The sequence below is a fragment of the Natrix helvetica genome (genome assembly GCF_964273705.1).
Source record: "Natrix helvetica genome assembly, chromosome: 7".
NCBI classification, from domain to species: Eukaryota; Metazoa; Chordata; class Lepidosauria; order Squamata; family Natricidae; genus Natrix; species Natrix helvetica.
Genome location: NC_138558.1, coordinates 21,758,476 through 21,778,097, shown reverse-complemented (window position 1 = coordinate 21,778,097; position 19,622 = coordinate 21,758,476). Strand labels below are relative to the sequence as shown.

The following is a 19,622-nucleotide window of genomic DNA, read 5'->3' as shown; positions in this document are numbered from 1 at the left end:
GATGGTTCTCACTGTCAGAAAAATTCTCCTTATTTCTAGGATGAATCTCTCCTTGATCAAAGGTGCTTTTTCAAGAGGCAACTGAACTTTGGTTCCCCCACCCCCTTTTGAAGACGTTTCGCTTCTCATCCAAGAAGCTTCTTCAGCTCTGACTGGATGGTGGGGAAATGGAAGGATTCTCCTTGTTCAGTTTCTATCCATTATTCCTTCTCTGGCCTTCAGGTGCTTTGGAAAAACAGCTTGACCCCCTCCTCTCTTTGACAGCCCCTCAAATATTGAGACACTGCTATCATTGTCACCCCTGGTCCTTTTCTTCACTAGACTAGCCATGCTAGTTCGGCTTCTCTCCTCAACTTCCGAAGCGAAAAGCGTCCTGCCTTCCTTTGCAGCGCCCGGAGGCGTGGAAGATGCGCGCAGGCGTATTTCTTCCTCTGCGCGGAGCCCAAAGGCGCACGGGAGTTTTCCCTTTTCCGGGGAAACTCGGTTGACGCTGCTCCCGAGACTGGGAGATTCTCATGCCCGGCGCTGCGCCCCCATTGGCCTCCCCCCACCCTTCCCGTCCGCCTCTTCTGCCAGCAGCCTCTGCCGAGGATGGAGAGCGGGCATCGCCTGCTTGAGCTGGCGGTTCTGATCGCCGTGTGCGGGAGCGGCTTCCCGCTCGGCTCCACTTCGCCGAGCCCCGCGGGGGCGGCTGTGCACAGCCTGCGGGGCAGCTGGCGGGTGAACAACGCGAACGGCTCGCTGGCTCTGAAAGGCGAGGTCCCGGGCTGCGTGCACACCGCCTTGTTCCGAGAGGGGCTCATCCAGGTATTGTGACGGCGGGCCGGCTTTGCGCGCTTTGGAAAGCAGGTGGTTGGCAAGACGTTGTGTGTGTGTGAATTGTGCCTCACTATATCCTGCGACAGTTGAGTCTACTATTTAGAGTGTCAAATTCGGGTTGAATTGTCCCTGAGGAAGTGCTCTTGGATTTGACAGGGATGGTATAAGGCAGGGGGACTAGATCAGGGGACTAGATCAGGGGTCTCCAATCTTGACAACTTTAAGATCAGGGATCTCAACTCTTAACAACTTTAAAATCAGGGATCTCAAATCTTAACAACTTTAAGATCAGGGACTTCAACTCGATCAGGGGTCTAGACTAGATCAGGAGTCTCCAATCTTGGCAACTTTAAGTCTGGAGGACTTCAACTCCACTAGGCTTAAAGTTGCCAAGGTTGGAAACCCCCCTAGACTAGATCACTAGAAGATCTCCAAGTTCCTCCCAACCATGTGATTCAGAAGTTGACAAATGAAAACTATTTCAACTTCTGTGCAAAAAACCCAACAAGGATGGACGTCTTTCTCAGTGCTGAGCGAGGCTTCTGTGAGCCCCATCCAATGTTCTGGCGCTTAGATGGATAAAGAACATGCACTGAAAGTATTCTGGAGCTTTGTGTTTGCTTGTTTCACTGATGACTCTCCACGGATGAGCTTATCTCTGCCGGCATTGTGTGTTTTAGGTTTGATGGGATTTGCAGGAAGCTATGGTTGTGCACCACCAGCCGCTACATTAATTTCTTCCTGTGCAGGATTAATTGGTTTTTGTTTGTAGGTGCATTATTTCTGGCTGTCATGATACCTATCTTAGACCTAAATGGGGCTGTATCTTTCCACAAGTTAATATTGCGCTTTTAAAACCTCTTTAAGAAAGGGACATATTCATACATAATATTAAGTCACTGATGGCGAACATTTTTGGCACCAAGTGCCCAAACTGGAACATGCGTGCATATGTAGGAAGTTAAAACCCATTCCTCTCCCAGAAAAATGAAATATCCTAGGAAATATTGAAAAGGCAGAATATTTCCCTGGATGTGAAAAGGAAAAAACATGTTTTAAAGAGAGAATAGCTCCCTGCAGCTTCCTGCCCCCACCCCCTTTGTCAATGGGCCATTCAGATGCCCAAGTCAGTCCCTTTACATAATAAAGAGTTCTCCCCTTCAGCTCCAGGTGATGGCATCAAGGCATGCTAGTATTGGCCCTTTACCCAACTCGCCACATGGCATCTGAGAACCTGCATGGCCGCATGGGAGTCTGACAACCAATCAGAATACAAGCTCAAGATCAAAGGCCAGAGAGGGCATAAAACCAGAGACTCAACACCTCAGCCCTCTCTTCTCTTTTTCTCCACCAACATTGAAGCATGTGATCACCTTTTCTGTTCAGGACTCAAGCCATGTGGTCCTGTCCACCATTAAACCATCTTTCCAAGCAACCTCCATGTCTCCAGTGTCTTTTTCCCTACTTGGAGCCAAACCCAGAAGGACATTTCTTTCATCACATACTTGTGCATGTGCGCGCATGTGTGTGCCAGAGCACTGGAAACCTGAAGACCAGCCGGCCGCCCCATGCATGCCTGTTTTTTGGGCTGTTTTCAGGCCGTTTTTCAGGCCAAAAGCAGTCCGAAACCTGGCCTGGAAAACGAACCAGAAAATGGCCTGTTTTTTGGAATTTTTCAGGCTGTTTTGGGGGGCATTTTCTGGTGCTCTGGTGCCCGCGAAGACCAGCTGGCCGGCGCGCATGCGTGTGCCAGAAACCAGAAGAGCAGCTGATGACAGCATACATGCCCACAGCGAGGACTCTGTGTGCCACCTCTGGCACGTGTGCCATAGGTTTGCCAACACTGCACAAAGTCAATGATAACCAATCTTTTCCTTGGGACATGATTTTTATTTGTTTTAATGACCAAATGCCTGTAACACTTTACCTCACACCAGAAATCTAAAAGGCTCCTAATCATCAAGCCCATCAATCATTCATTGTCTACTTTTGTTGTGAAGCCTGCAGTTCTGATTTTGAATTTAGTTCAGAGGAGACAGGCATAGAATTGCATTCTAAATACAGTATTGCTTCATTTGAGCATAATAGTAAGAATTAGGATCCAAACACCAGCCCTGGATGTGAATAGGAAGTAAACAGACGGCTCTTTTAAAAGTAATGCTTTCCCACAAATTCATCTGACGATTTCTGCTTGATGCATTGTGGCAGTTGGCATCCTATTGTTCAAATTATTAAAAGTATGCTGGGGTACTTTATTAGGCGCTGCGAAGCATTTCATGAAGGCTATGAAGCTGTTCAAGGATAGTGGAATGAATGGCTCACATTTCAAGGCTTACCTCGTAATGGAATAGTTCGGGATTTGAAGTCTATTTCTGAGAAAGGGTCAGGCAGCAATTTCATTGAGAGCTGGACACTTCTATTAAGTGCTCTCAGCAGTTTCCATGTGAATATGCTGCAGGGAGCATGTCTGCATTTTCTTTTGATTCCCGAAACCAAACTGTGAGTGCTGAATTCTCTTTATTTGCGCTGAAACCACGTTCTAAACCAGCTTTTGTTTTTGCCAAGAAAGACTTCACAGTGACAGTCTACGTATGTGAAGTACGGGCATGAGTGTGTATAAATTCATGCATGTGCATATCCAGGGGTGGGATTCTACCAGTTTGGATTGGTTCGGACAAACTTGTGGCTCCGAAGATCAGATGGGAGCGAACTGCTCGCCCCTGCGCTTTACCTACCTTTATCTTCGCGGCTGAGTCGCGCCACAGCTGTTTTCCTTCCCAAGCAGCAATCCAAAAGGTAAATATTTTCTAAATTGTGCATGCGCACAGAGTGTGCATCCTGGTATGTGTGCAAGCAAAGCATGCACTTAGCTAATCGATAGTTAAACTGGTAGGATCCCACCACTGTGCATATCTACTGTATTTTTCGGAGTATAAGACGCACCTCTTTCCCTCAAAAAAGAGGCTGAAAATCTGGGTGTGCCTTATACACTGAATACAGCATTTTTTGCCTCCTGAAGCCCCACCCCTTCACCAAAATGGCTGTATATACCCTTATGGAAGCTTTCAGAGAGCTCCTGGGGGCTGGGGAGGGCAGAAATGGGCAAACAATGGGCCATTTTTTGCCCCCCCATCCCCCAGCAGCACTCTGTAAGCCCCCCCAAGGCTATTCATGCCTTTTTATAAAGAAAAAAATGGGCCCGTTTTCGCGAAAATCGTGCCATTTTTAGGAGGTTTACAGAGTGCAAAAAAAATGTTTTTTCCTTTTGGAAAGCTCTTTAACTGATTGATGAGAATTAGATTGATCAAGTGCTGTGCCAGCAGAAACAAAGTCTTAAGTTCTGCAGATTGTCAGCGATTTCCTTCTCCAGCACATGGATAAATACTTCTGGAAACATCTACCTACCTACCTATTCACTCTCTCTCCCTATTTACCTACTGTATTTCTTCCCTTCCCTCTCTCTATTACCTACCTACTATCTCTCTCCCTCCCTCCCTACCTACTTACTGTATTTCTCTCTCTCTCTCTCTCTCCCCCCTCTATCTACCTACTCTCTCCCTACCTATCTACTGTATTTCCCTCTCTCTATATATTTCTCTCTCTATCCCTCTACCTACCAACCTACCTACACACACACTCTCTCTCTCCCTACTGTATTCCTCTCTCTTTCTCTCCCTCTCTATCCCTCTATCAACCTACTTACTTTTTAAAAAATTTGCCTCTTCAAAACCTTGGTGCGTCTTATACTCTGGTGAGTCTTATACTCCAAATAATAGGGTAATTAATTCTACCACTGTCTGCATGTGACTGAATTATTCAGAACATAGAAATTGTTTTACCACTCAAATTTCATTTGATGCTCTAAAATAGGTAGTTGAGCTTTAAGTTACTTCTTTCCTCCTATATCTAGCAAAGAAAAAAAAAAGGAAAACAGGAACTAATGCGGAAGTAAAGGTAGTCCTTGACTTATGACCACAATTAAGGCCAAAGTTTCTGTTGTTAAGTGAGACATTTGTTAATTAAGCTTTGCCCCATTTTATGCCTTTCTTGCCACAGTTGTTACGTGAATCACTGCAGTAGATAAGTTACCATGTTTTTCTGAAAATAAGACAGGGTCTTATTGTCTTTTGATCCCCGAAATAAGCACTTGGCCTTATTTTCGTGGAGGTCATATTATTTTTGAGGTGTAGGAGGCGTCGAGCATGGTCACCTCATGGCTACTGCTGCATTGTAATATTTTCAGGGAGGGCTTATTTTAACGCATGCGCTCAAAAGTCCAGTTGGGCTTATTATCCGGGGAGGTCTTATTTTCAGGGAAACAGAGTAGTAACTCTTGTTAAGTGAATCTGGCTTCCTCATTGACTTTCCTTGTCAGAAGATCACAAAAGAGGATCACATAATCCCGGGATACAGCAACCATCATAAGTATGAACCAGTTGCCAAGCATACTGGATTTTGATCACATGATCACGGGGACACTACAAAGGTTGTAACTGTGAAAAATGATCATAAGTTACTTTTTTCAGTGCCGTTGTAACTTTGAACCGTCACTGAATGAATTGTTGTAAATTGAGGACTACCTGTATTAGATTTACATAATTTGCTAGATTTCCATGAATTTCTCCATCAAGAAAAGCAATTGCTTAAGAGCCATCTGTATTATATGTTCTAATAGTTCTGGGCTACAGGGACCAATATTGTTTGTCAGGGCTTAGTAAATTGAGCAAGCTTTAGAGAGACCCCCCTTCTACCTTGAGCAAGTGAGAAGGGAGCAGATTGCAGTCAGTTGCAAATCCATCTCATGTAAAACTGCAGCTTGGATGTAATGTAATTATAGTGAAGAATAATTAAATCTGGATTTTAAAAGTATGTTTTTCTGCTTATCCAGTAATGAATTTTTACTTTTAAACTCTTTTTCTGTACAAGTTCTTAAAAAAGAAAACCAATACACATTATTTCAGAAGCCTTCTTTCTTAACACCAGCCTGAGGATGGCGAGTGAGACCTCGCCGAAACGTTGCCAAGACAATCTCAATCTTAGATGGTAAAAGACCTGAATACAACAAGACCAGCATGCCTACACCCGTGAAAATCTACGAAAACAAATTATGTATGTATGTATGTACGTACGTACGTACGTATGTACGTACGTATGTAGTGTGTGTGTGTGTGTGTGTGTGTGTGTGTATATATATATATATATATATATATATATATATATATATATATATATATATATATATATATATATATATGAATGTTTCTATCTTAGAAATTGCTTTATACAAGATAAGCCATTAGAAGTGGTTTAGAAGGTAAGAAGATCTGTTATTTTCAGCAAGTCCTTGGCTTGAAAGCCACGAAGCCCAAAGCAACGCACAAAAAGTCAGGGAGAAAACATAACAGGTTTAAGCAAGGAACTGCACAGTCATTCAGTTCAGAGTGGCTTCATTCTAGTTTTCAATAACCATTTTTATGTAGCCACTAGGGGACTGGAGGCTAAAACATATGAAGAACGTTTGCAGGAACTGGGTATGTTTAGCTTAAGAGAAAGAAGGACTAGGGGAGGCATGATAGCAGTGTTCCAATATCTCAGGGGTTGCCACAAAGAAGAGGGAGTCCAACTATTCTCCAAAGCACCTGAGGGCAGGACAAGAAGCAATGGGTGGAAACTAATCAAGGAGAGAAGCAATTTAGAACTGAGGAGAAATTTCCTGACAGTTAGAACAATTAATCAGTGGAACAGCTTGCCTCCAGAAGTTGTGAATGCTCCAACACTGGAAGTTTTTAAGAAGATGTTGGATAACCATTTGTCTGGTGTAGGGTTTCCTGCCTAAGCAGGGGGTTGGACTAGAAGACCTCCAAGATTCCTTCCAACTCTGTTATTCTGTTATATTCTACTTCATGTTGTGTGAGAAACTTCAATCAAGTTAATCTGTGCGATATTGGAGGACTGAGATATTTACTTCCTAGGCCAGTGATGGCGAACCTTTTTTGGCTCGCGTGCCACAAGTGGGGGGAGTGCAGGGGGGTCGAGTGCGGGCGTGCCACACCCATAATGCAACGCTTGACCCCCCCAGTGCAACACGCGACCCCTCCCATTTTTACATTTTTTTTGCCCTCCCCAGGCTCCAGGGGTTTTATAGGAACCGGGGGGGGGCGAAAAGAGCCCCCCCAGCCCCCCGGGAGGCTTCAGGCACGGTCCCTGAAGCCTTCAGAGCGCTTAAAACGACCCTCCGAGCAACCTGGAAGTCACTTCCGGTTTGCTCGGAGGGTGGTTTTAAGCGTTCCGAAGGCTTCAGGGACAGTTCCTGAAGCCTCCCGGGGGGGGGGGGAGGCTCTTTTTGCCCTCCCCAGGCTCCTATAAAGCCTCTGGAGCCTGGGGAGGGCAAAAAGGCGAAAAATGGCTTTTAAAAAGGTGAACTCAGCATGCGCGCTGGCCAGCTGACAGGTCAGCACCTCGCGTGCCCTTACAAATGGCTCCGCGTGCCACTGGTGGCACGCGTGCCATAGGTTCGCCATCACGGTCCTAGGCCTAGAAAGTCTTAACAATTTCCATTTTATATTTTCATACATTGGCTTTTCAACCAGATGTAGATTAGTTTGCTCTGTTATGATCCTCATAGTTACCTATGGTTGTGAAATTTGGACGTTAAAATAGCAAGACAGGAAGAAAATGACTCATTTGAGCTGGGATGCTGGAGAAGGCTCCTGCATATTCCTTGGATAGCAAGCTAGTCCTGGAGTTCGTAACACCAGACATGTCACTAGAAGGCAAAATCACGGAACTGCGTCTCACTCACTTTGGCCATGTCATGTGGGGAAATTCACTGCAGAAAGCAATGTTTGGAAGATTTAGTTATAAAAAGAAACCAGGCTGTCAAAAAACATGGTGGTTGGACACCATCAAAGCTGACATCAGCTAGAGCCGTGATGGCGAACCTATGGCACGCGTGCCACCAGTGGCACGCGGAGCCATTTGTAAGGGCACGCGAGGTGCTGACCTGTCAGCTGGCCAGCGCGCATGCGCGCGCTGGCCAGCTGAGTTCACCTTTTTAAAAGCCATTTTTCGCTCTCCCCAGGCTCCAGAGGCTTTATAGGAGCCTGGGGAGGGCAAAAAGAGCCTCCCCCCCCCCGGGAGGCTTCAGGAACTGTCCCTGAAGCCTTCGGAACGCTTAAAACCACCCTCCGAGCAAACCGGAAGTGACTTCCAGGTTGCTCGGAGGGTCATTTTAAGCTCTCTGAAGGCTTCAGGGACCGTCCCTGAAGCCTCCCGGGGGGGCTGGGGGGGCTCTTTTCGCCCCCCCGGTTCCTATAAAACCCCTGGAGCCTGGGGAGGGAAAAAAAATGTAAAAATGGGAGGGGTCGCGCGTTGTGCGTGCATGCGCACTGGGGGGGTCGCGTGTTGCATTATGGGTGTGGCACGCCCGCACTCGACCCCCCTGCACTCCCCCCACTTGTGGCACGCGAGCCAAAAAAGGTTCGCCATCACTGAGCTAGAGCATAGAAAAATTCAAAGAAATACTGCAAGATGAGAAGACGTGGAGAGCCTTGGCCCATAGAACTTCACTAAATGGATAACATCAGCGCAGTTTCATGCACATAATGTTGCTTGATGACCTCATACAGGGGGGCAGAATTATTGTGGGATAAGCAATTGAGCAGTGTTATCCTCCAAGAACAGACCTTAATTAGAACTATCTAGTCCGCTACCCTGTTTCCACGGTGACCATGAAATTGTCTATCCAACTATGAGGTGAACAAGGAACAATGGATTTCTATTATTCCATAGAAACTAGTATCAGTAAACATTTTGCCTTTGATATTGGAAACATCAAAAGTCCTGGGGGTTGCTTTTCATCTGTGAATTTATCTGATCCTGTTTTAAAATCATCTGATATCCATTGTTGCATCTTACAGCAGCAAATTCCATATGCCATATAAGGGATTGGTTTTGTCTGTACAGAATCTCCTCCTGTTCAACTTTTCTGAATATCCCTGTGCTCTAAAGTTAAGGGAAAACTAGATATTACAACCCGTCCCAATTCACTTTTTTCCCACAGCGTCAGTTTTATGCACCTCAACCATGTTCTTTCCTGCTTGCAATCTTTTTTTTTTCTCAGCAAAATACCGTTGGGCTCAAATATTGTTCCCAGTTCTACTGTAGGCAATTGATCATTTTTATTGGCCTTGTTTTGTTGCCATCATGAGCAATTCTGCATTTTTGAGACTTTACCAAAGTTGAATATTTAATAGAACAGATAATTTCCCTATATAGTAGGTGGTCTACATTTAATGATCTATGCCTGTGGCTACAAACTACACAGCATAGATACCCTCATTTGTTGTCTGAGTTGACATTGTAGTGCATTAGCAAGGCAAATTATCTGCTTGTAAAAAGATTGGAAATTACTTCTATAAATTACCCATTTCCCCACAGTAGGTGGTTTCTCTTTCTGATTACACAACTAATGTTAGGTTGTTGACTCTTCTGGTTGTGCTGAGACCTGCCAGTACAAGTTACAGCTGCTTCCTTCCTCGTGATGTTACACAGATGTGAATGTATAGTGTCTGATCCTACCAAGAAGTCATATGAACACTCTTTGAAAACAGTAACGTTGGGCAGCTTTCAAAGTTTGAAGGAGAAAAAGTCATTCATGCACTGTACAGTATCAAGTGTTGTCTCCTCTTAAATCAAATGTGATTTGAGGGATCACACAGCATGTGTAGAAGACACAGGATTTTTATGGAGTTGCTGACGAGGGTTACATGAGCTCCCATGTGTGCTTTAAATCAGTTTCCACTTCAGATGTGGATCATTACACAAATTTAATAAGTGAGACCTAAATCATTGGCATTCCAAATCTTCTATCTTTGTAGTTAGGGCACAGAACTATCCCTTCTCCCCAATTTTTCTCCTCATTTGTCGATTAATATACTATATCTATAAAGCATGTGTCATATCTCTACTACCACCAACTCCCTGATGCTAATATTTACAGCTTGATTGCATAAGTTGTTATGCCTCAATTAGAACACATGCTTGGAGACTTATTTGTTATATCGTTATTATTGGAGTTGGATGCAGTCTGCTTGTTTTCTGTTTTCATCACATTTGTCAATATTTTGCTGAATGGTTTGGGTATATGGAAAGTTTCTCTCTTGTACTTGGCCTTGAAAATTGCTTGGTTCAGTGATTCAAAACAACGCTGACCGCATCTGATAACAACAGCATGTTGCTTTTCTGAGTTAAATTTAGCTGGAGGAACTGCTTTGTATGTAAAACTCCTGCAACCTATAAATCAGAGGTGGCATTCAGCAGGTTTTGATCAGTTCTGGAGAACTGGTAGCGGAAATTTTGAGCAGTTCGGAGAACCCGTAAATACTACCTCTGACTGGCCCCACCCCCATCTATTCTCTGCCTCCTGAGTCCCAGCTGATCGGGAGGAAATAGAGATTATACAGTATCCTTCCCCTGCCACACCCACCAAGCCATCCCCACAGAAACAGTAGTAAAATATTTTGAATCCCACCACTGCTATAAATGTACAATGAGGTTCAGGATTGGTCTTGCATATTAAGTTGAGATGAATTAAAGAGTGGAAGGAAGCCTCATTTCAATTCTTGCCTCTATCCTGTGCAATTCAGGTGATTTCATTGAAGGGACTACTGTATATGAGAAATGTTCTTATTTTAGGTGGTGTCAAATTAAAAACAATGTTCATTTCTATTCTGCCTTTCCTGTCTGCATTTTCATTCTGTTTCACTATGTCTGTTCTCTGATTGTGGGATTTTACTGGTTTACATACTGTTTATTTTGCCTCCTTATTTAGCATTAATGTTTTTTATTTTTACTTTTTTTTATAGTATTGTTCATGACTTTGGGGAGTAGTAAATAAATTATAATTTTGTGAAATGTCCTAATCTAATGAATCAACTGGATGTGGATGTAGAATCCTTTCTTTTATTGAGCAGCAGGTAGCAGGGATGAGCAAAAGCAAATCAGGCATTAATGCGTTTTTCCTTAGTTAATAGCTGTTTGCAATTACCTGTGCTGAGAGGGATACGGTGGCTCAGTGGCTAAGATGCTGAGCTTGTCGATCAGAAAGGTTGGCAGTTTGGCGGTTCGAATCGCTAGCGCCGCATAAAGGAGTGAGCTCCTGTTACTTATACCAGCTTCTGCCAACCTAGCAGTTTGAAAGCATGTAAAAATGCAAGTAGAAAAATAGGGACCACTTTGGTGGGAAGGTAACAGCGTTCCCTGCGCCTTCGGTATTTAGTCATGCCAGCCACATGACCATGGAGACGTCTTCGGACAGCGCTGGCTCTTCAGCTTTGAAATGGAGATGAACACCGCCCCCTAGAGTCAGGAACGACTAGCACATATGTGATATATCCTTTAGAATGTCTATATAATTTATTTCATCACTCAATTTTAAGTTTTTGTTTGTTTGTTTCATGTGGTTTGTAGGATCCTTACTATAGATTTAATGATCTGGCCTACAGATGGATCTCTTTGGATAACTGGACATATAGCAGAACATTCAAAGCTCCTTTTAATATCAGGTATGTGATAAAACTGAATTTAAGATTACTAAGGTTTAGACTGGACATTTGCATGCATTTATCCAGGAATATCACTCCCCCCTCCCCCCCCCCCGGAATACAGCAGCATACATCTTTGAACAGGAGAATTAATGATCAAGGTACACGACCATGAATCACCTACCGTATTTTTTGGAGCATAAGGCACACCCTTTTCTCCCCTAAAAGAGTGTGGAAGTGTTGGTGCGTCTTATACACCAAATACTTTGGTGTATACTTTGGTGTAATACTTTGGTGTAATACTGAATTTTTGGCCTCCCGAAGCCCCGCCCCTGCATCACATTTTTTTGCGAAAAATGGGTCATTTTTCACAAAAACAGAGGCGTTTTTGCCTTCTCCTAGCCCCCAGCAGCCCTCTGCAGGCTTCAGCAGAGCTGGGGGAAGGCAAAAACGGGGGCGTTTTTGCCTTTGCCCAGCCGTGCTGAAGCCTGCAGAGGGCTCCTGGGGGCTGGGGAGGACAAAAACTTTTTTTTTTTGTATTTACCTGTTTGAAATCTTGGTGTGTCTTATAGTCCGAAAAATATGGTAACTTATTTCACAGATTCGTTATAATGATAGACTTTGGGAGTGAGATTAGAATTGCAACAAAGGAATGTAAATATAACAAATAAAATGATTCAAAATTCTGTTTTTTGTTATCTTTTCTGCAGCACATGGCAAAAAGTGATATTGGTTTTTGAGGGGGTAGATACGGTAGCACAGATTGTGATCAATAACATAACTGTTGGAAAGACGGATAACATGTTCCAGACGTATGTGAGTATCCTTTTTTTCATTAAAGTCACAGAAGAGAACAAAAATAAACACATCTCAAATTCAGGACATTTCAAATGTTACCAACTTATTGAGCTATATAGTTTAACTCAAATAAGATAGTAACTCCCAATGCAGTGTGTAATATATTACAGTTGCCCTAAAAAGATTTCCGTGACTGAGGAAAGAATATATACATTTGATGTGTTTTGCCTCTTTTCCGATCTCAATTTGAAACCTTGCTGGTGCTTTGCAGTGTGAAATCCTGCACTTTGATGTATACAGGAAGTTCTTAACCTTCAAACGGTCACTTAGCAACCATTCGAAGTTATGGAGTAAAAGAAAAAAAAGTACTTTACAACCCAGATTCAAAGTTGGGTTCACATTTTATTTATTCGTTCATCCATTCATTGAATTTTATATTGCTGCTTATTCACACATGGCGACTCAAGGTGGCCTACAGAATATAAAACCTCATTTAAAACAATAAAACTGATAAAAAAGAATCAAATGATATAATAAAATCACCACTGTTAAGTCCTCGACCTGCAACCGGTCCTGAAGTCCTCGACTTACGACCGGCTGCAGATCCACGACTTACGACTGACAGCCAGCAACAGCCAAACTGTGCCTGATTGGCTAAGGTGCGGCTGACTGAGCGCGGGCTGCCAGAAGTCTTCCTATTGGGTGCCTGCTTGACAGCTGAGTATAAATAGCTGTCAAGCAGGGCAAGCCGGATTCCTTGCTAACTAATGTTGTTGTTGTTGCTTCTTCTGCTCTGAATAAACGTTGTTAACTTACCTCAACCGCCTCACGTCTCTTCCATCTCCCGATCTACAAAAACCACCATCCCCGCCCCGGCAACAGCACATCACACAAGCCATTTAAGGGGGCTCCATCCCACTCTGGGTTCCTCAGGCCCCTGGCAGAAGCATGCCCTGCATTTTTGACCTGCATTTATGGATGTTTGTAGCATCTCACAGTCATGGGACAGTGATTTCTGACTCTTTTTTTTTTGCTAGAAATTGGCATTTATGTCCAGTTTTGGGCAAAAAATACACATTGCAGAAAATGGGTTTACTTAACGACAACATCATTCACATTCTGACCATTGTGTTTGCTTAATAAACACTGCAAAAAAGGTGGTAAAATTGATTTGGTCATGTGATGGCCCTCTTAGTAATTGGTTGATGTATTAAAATAAAAAAGTGAAAATACAATTTCCCCCCAGCTTTGTCAGCTCCTGAAATTCAGCCACAGACCCTGAGGTATTCATGAAGTCCATGAAGATTAAAAGCCCCTGAATTAAAGGAACTGTGTAAGTTTAACCCAAAGCTGACAATGCCAAAGAGAGATATGATATCAGTATTCTCATATCTGAAGGGCTGTCCTAAGAAAGAGAGAGTGAATTTATTCTCCATAACTTCTGAGGGTATGACAAAGCCCAGGAGGTTGAAGCTTCCAGAGGAAGATTAAAAGTTGAAATATGGAGGGAGGAGCCGATGTCGCGACGATACGGACGTGCGGTCTCGATGCCCCGAGACCGCTGCCGATATTTTGCCCCTGGATGGTCCAATCGGACCTAAACAGTCCCATAGAGATGGTGAACAGGAAGAATACGTCTTGCTGATCTCAGGGACACTGCAAAGTCCCTGATCGATCCAAGAGAAATTCTTCAAGCCAATGACAAAAAGTCCAGCCCCAGGCTGATGAAGTTGGGACAGCTCCGGAATGGAAGGGAAGCAGAAAGAGAAACTGTGTCCATCTGGTGAGGAAACTTTACTGTTTTGGAAAAGACTGCTCCCCCCCCCCATTTTTTTAAAGTTAAATTAAATCCGAAAGCAGAAGAAAACAAGCGGCGAAATTAACCTATATTGGATTGCTTTGGATAGTGTGTTTCTTTTTCTTTGTAATTCTACTTTGTGGATTAAAGTGCTCGCAACTTCTTTCTTTTTCTTTTTAAAGAGAATAGATCAGTTTTTCTTCTATTTTTTATTTTTATTTTTTAATCTATGGATTAAAGTCTTCTTTATTTCAACAAGGAATTTAATTTCTTGCTATTAATTTCATTTAAGAACTCTGTTTCTTTTAAGTTTAAAATAATATTAGAGAGTGGGAAGCAATACTGCCACTTGGAGGCTGGAGGCTTGAGTTTTTGAAACAATGCACTTTCCCTATTCCTTTTGATCTCACTGACTTTGTATCTCGAGGCTCGGCAACTTGTTTATAGAAAGTGATAAGAAGCAAGGGCATGAATTGTTTTTCAAGTGCACTTTGAGAGTTTTACTGGCAGTGGGAGAGAAAAAGAAACAGAACCTATTTTTTTGAAGATCATAAATAAACTTGCATTTAAGCTAATTTAATATAAGAAGCCTTGAAAGCCGGAGTGGCAGTATCTACCAGCTTGTCAAAATGGCACAATATTCAAAAGAAACATTAACTTTGCAAAACATCTTGGCTGGAATTCAAAATTTATTAGAAATAACAGAGAGAATTGAGAAGAAGATGGAAAAATTAGAGTTTATAACAGCAAAGAATGATAGGGTCAGAGTCCCAAAAATTGAAGGGGAAAATGATTATAAAGACAAGATAACTGATTACTTTACCAGTGGAGTGAACGTGGTTGAAAGTGGGAAAAGGGGAGTATGGAAAAGGGAATTAGATCGACAGGAACACTACCCGGATTTCAAGGCACGGAAGAAGAAAAAAGAGGAAAAACGATGGATTTAAGGAGAGGAAACTTCTCAGAAGCACAATTGACAACCAAATATAGGCTGATTAAAATAGTAGATGGAGGGCATCAAGATTACTTAAGTGATGCTACAAGCAACAAGCTGCGGAGAGAAGTCCACAAATATTTTATTAAGGAAATATATAGATTAAGTCCACAAATGACAAAAGAAATAAGACTGTATTACTACTGGAAGGATCAGGTTGATATATGAAAGTTCATAATAAAAAAATAGTTAATTTTAGTAATTCGTGATTAGTAATTTAGTAATCTCTAGAGTGCTATGTTAAATAAATAATTAATAAGGATAATAAGGTACATACATGTGTTGGTTTGATGAGAGGAAATTTGATATAATTAGCAAATGAATTTCTGTTAATAAATAATAACTATAACAATAACAATGAAATGACAAGGGATATAGTGATATATATATGTACATCTTTGGTTGTTCGGGTTTTTCCCCGCATAGAATTGGAAGTATCTTCACGATGTTTCGATGAAATCTCATTCATCATCTTCAGGTTGGTGCTTCCGGCTTGGTGCTTCTAGAAGCAATGTGAGGTCTCGGCCGGTTTCTCTTTTTAACTGCCAGTGGGGATTTGAACTGATTGGGTGGGAGCTTGGCTGCATTCTGATTGGGAGGAGGTGTATTCTGATTGGTAGGGGGCTTGGCTGTGCTCTGATTGGATGGGAGTTTGGCTGTGCTCTGATTGCATGGGGGGGTGTTCTGTATGGGTGGGGGCTTGGTTGTGCTTGTGTTAGTCTGAGTTGCAGAGGGATTTGAGTTGGTGAGTTGCGTTACTGTTGTTTGGCTTCGCGTTTGTGGTAGTGACACATCTCTGTGGTGGGCATCAGTTTGCTTCATGTATGGATTGGAGGGGTTTAAAGTGGCTAATAATGCAGCTGTGGTCTGGATTCTGGTTTGTGGTCGGGCTTCTGGTTTGAGGTCATCCTCGGTGTGGATTTGGGCTTGCTTTTTGCGTGGATGTGTGATAGTGACATCCTGTGTGGTTTTCGTGAGTGTGGGTCTGGTATCATTTTTTGTGTTAGGGACTCGTTTGTTAGTGAGGGCGGGTTTCCAAATGGCTGGTAGGCGGGAGGTATCATCTCGTTTATTCATACTGTGTGGCTGTTTTTCTATCTCAATAGCTTCTCTGATGATTCTGTTGTTAAAGTGTTCAATTTTGGCAATAGTTCTGGTCTTTTTAAAGTCTATATCATGTCCTGTGGCTTTGATGTGTTGGACCAGGGAAGAAGTTGGTTCCTCCTTTCTGACTGAGTTTTTGTGTTCTTCAATGCGTGCCTTTATTCTTCTGTTGGTCTGTACGATATATGTGGTAGGTCAGGTGGTGCATGGGATTTCATATACTCCTTGATTTTCTAACTCTATTTTGTCTTAGGGGTTTCTTAGGATGGTGGATATTTTTCGGTTTGTGTAGAATGCTGTCTTGATGTTGTGTTTGTGGAGGATCTTGCTGATTCTGTCTGTGGTGCCTTTTATGTATGGGAGGAGGGCTTTGCTGTTTTCTTGTTTACTGTCTTGGATTTTAGTGGGGTTTTCTTTTTGGATTAGGTTAGTGATATTGTTTCTTTGGAATCCGTTGGATATTAGTACGTTGGTGAGAGTGTGTAGCTCAGTTTTGAGGTGTTGTTCGTCAGATAAGCGTTTTGTTCTGGAGATGAGTGTCTTGGCTACAGAATTGATCTGTGCTGGGTGGTGGTGTGAGAGTGCGTGTAAATAGCGGTGTGTGTGTGTTTTCTTTTGGTAGATGGTGTGTCCTAGGGATCCATTGGATTTCTTATAGACTAAGACATCTAGGAAGGGGAGTTGATTATTGGCTTCTGTTTCCATGGTGAACTGTATTTTGGGGTGTAGGCTGTTGAGGTGTGAGAGGAAGTTGTCCAGTTTATCTTTCCCGTGTGGCCAGATTATGAAAGTGTCGTCTACGTATCTGAGCCAGAGTTTGGGTTTGTGATCGGATTTTTCTAGAGCTTGGGTTTCAAAGTGTTCCATGTAGAGGTTAGCAATGACAGGTGAGAGGGGTGATCCCATGGGTGCTCCTTCTATTTGTTTGTATTTTTGTCCATTATAGATGAAGTATGTGTTGGAAAGGCAGTGGTTGGTCAGATCTAGGATATGTTTGGGGGGGTTGTATTTGTTTTGGATAGCTGTTAAGGCTTCTTTGATTGGTACTTGGGTAAAGAGGGATATGACATCGAAGCTCACTAGTAGGTCGCTGGGCTGTAAGTTTTGTTTCTTTATGATCTCTATGAACTGGAATGAGTTTTTTACGTGTGAGGTGATGGATTCTGCATAGGTCTGTAGTTGTTTGGCGAGAAATTTGGCTAGGTTTTGTAGAGGTGAGCCTATGGAGCTGACTATGGGTCTGAGTGGGGTTCCTTCTTTGTGTATCTTGGGGAGACCATAGAGCTTAGGGCATCTGGATGATTTTTCTCTGGGAATGATTCTTTGCTGGATCTCTTCACTGATGGGGGAGACTTTTATTTTGGATCTGGTGGTTTTTTCTAAGTAGGCTGGAGGAAACCGACTATCTAGCCCGCGCCAGTCCGGCTTCCGGCCCAGTCACAGCACGGAGACGGCCTTGGTCGCGTTGGTGGATGATCTCTGGAGGGCCAGAGATAGGGGCTGTTCCTCTATCCTGGTCCTATTAGACCTATCAGCGGCCTTCGATACCATCGACCATGGTATCTTATTGCGCCGGCTGGAGGGGGTGGGAGTAAGGGGCACCGTTTTGCGGTGGTTCTGCTCCTACCTCTCCGACCGGACGCAATGTGTGTTGGCAGGGGAGCAGAGGTCGACCCTGAGGCCGCTCACTTGTGGGGTGCCGCAGGGGTCGGTCCTCTCGCCCCTCCTGTTCAACACATACGTGAAGCCGCTGGGTGAGATCATCCGTGGTTTTGGGATTGGATACCATCTGTACGCTGATGACACACAGCTGTACATCTCCACCCCAAACCACCCCAACGAGGCTGTCAAAATGATATCCCGGTGCTTGGAAGCCGTTCGGGTCTGGATGGGGGACAACAGACTCAGACTCAACTCTTCCAAGACGGAGTGGCTGTGGCTACCGGCGCCCCGGTTCAACCAGTGGACTCCATCGCTGGCCATAGGGGGCGAACAACTGCCCCCCGTGGAGCGGGCGCGCAATTTGGGCGTCCTCCTTGATGCCCGACTGTCGATGGATGACCATGTGGCAGCCGTGGCGAGGGGGGCGTTCCACCAGGTTCGCCTGGTGCGCCAATTGCGCCCCCTATTGGACCGGGACGCCTTACGCACAGTCACTCATGCGCTGGTGACGTCTCGCCTGGACTACTGCAACGCTCTCTACATGGGGCTCCCCTTGAGATGTACCCGAAGACTACAGCTAGTTCAGAATGCGGCCGCGCGGGCTATCATGGGGAGGAACAGATACTCCCATATAACACCACTCCTGCGCGAGCTGCACTGGCTGCCTGTGGTTTTTTGGGTGCGTTTCAAGGTGTTGGTTACTATCTTCAAAGCGCTCCATGGCACGGGACCTAGTTACCTGCGGGATCACATCTCACCCCATACATCCCTGCGACTAATCCGCTCCCACAGGGAGGGACTCCTCCGGGTACCATCCACTAAGCAGTGTCAACGGGCGGCGCCCAGGAGTAGAGCCTTCTCTGTGATGGGCCCAACCCTCTGGAATGACCTCCCCCCCGATATCAGAACTACTACCGACCTCCGCTCCTTCCGACAGAAACTTAAGACCCACCTGTTCCAATTAGCTGGCCTAGCTGATTTATAGTCCCACTTTCAACCTCCTGGCAAACATCTTATTTTGGGTAGTTTTTTAAGGGTAGTTTTTAATTTTTATTCGAATTTTAATTTATTATTGTACAGTGCATATCCTACCTCCTCCATCTATCTATGTATCTATGTATATCTATATTTTTGTATCCACATTGTTTTTAATATGACTGTACACCGCCCCGAGTCCTGTTTAGGAAAGGGCGCGGTCTATAAATTAAAGTATTATTATTATTATTATTATTATTATTATTATTATTATTATTATTATTATCCGTGCTAAGGGGTTTGTAAGTGGAGTCTTGGAGTAGGTTGGTTAATTTGGTTTGGTAGTCAGATGTGTTCATAACCACCGTGGCGTTCCCCTTGTCTGCTGGTAGGATTATTATGCTAGTGTCTTCTTTTAGGTTAAGTAGTGCTGTCTGTTCTTCTTTGGGTAAATTGCTTTTGGGGGGCTTGCTGGTGCAAAGGATGTTGGTTGCTAACATTGCTCCTAGAAGCACCAAGCCGGAAGCACCAACCTGAAGATGATGAATGAGATTTCATCGAAACGTCGTGAAGATACTTCCAATTCTACGCGGGGAAAAACCCGAACAACCAAAGATGTACATATAAACACCCGCGAAAACCTCTCATATATATATATGCTGGTTTTGTTGTATTCGGGTCTTTTCCCGTGTAAGGTTGAGATTGTCTTTGCAACGTTTCGGCAGGATCTCACCTGCCATCTTCAAGCGTGGGCTTAAAATGGGAACGGAGCTGCCGTCTTTCTGTAAGTCTTGGTGGGAGGGGATGGGGTGCTGGCTTTGTTTCAGTAAGTGGAATGATTGGTTGTGTGGTTGTATCATGATTGGTAGATTGGTGCTGATTGGTGAAGGTTGTGTGTGCATTGTTGTTTTGTATTGTAACGGCTTGG

General features: G+C 43.8%; 1 protein-coding gene across 1 annotated transcript in view; it reads left to right on the top strand.

Moving 5' to 3' along the window:
* Window positions 1-421: 421 nt before the first annotated feature.
* Window positions 422-19,622, top strand: part of MANBA (mannosidase beta) — an 81,400-nt gene continuing 62,199 nt past the window's right edge. The window contains exons 1-3 of the mRNA XM_081959075.1: window positions 422-807; window positions 11,290-11,384; window positions 12,074-12,179. Coding sequence (XP_081815201.1) covers window positions 592-807; window positions 11,290-11,384; window positions 12,074-12,179 — 417 coding nt within the window. The 5' untranslated portion in view covers window positions 422-591. The remainder of the gene's footprint in view (window positions 808-11,289; window positions 11,385-12,073; window positions 12,180-19,622) is intronic.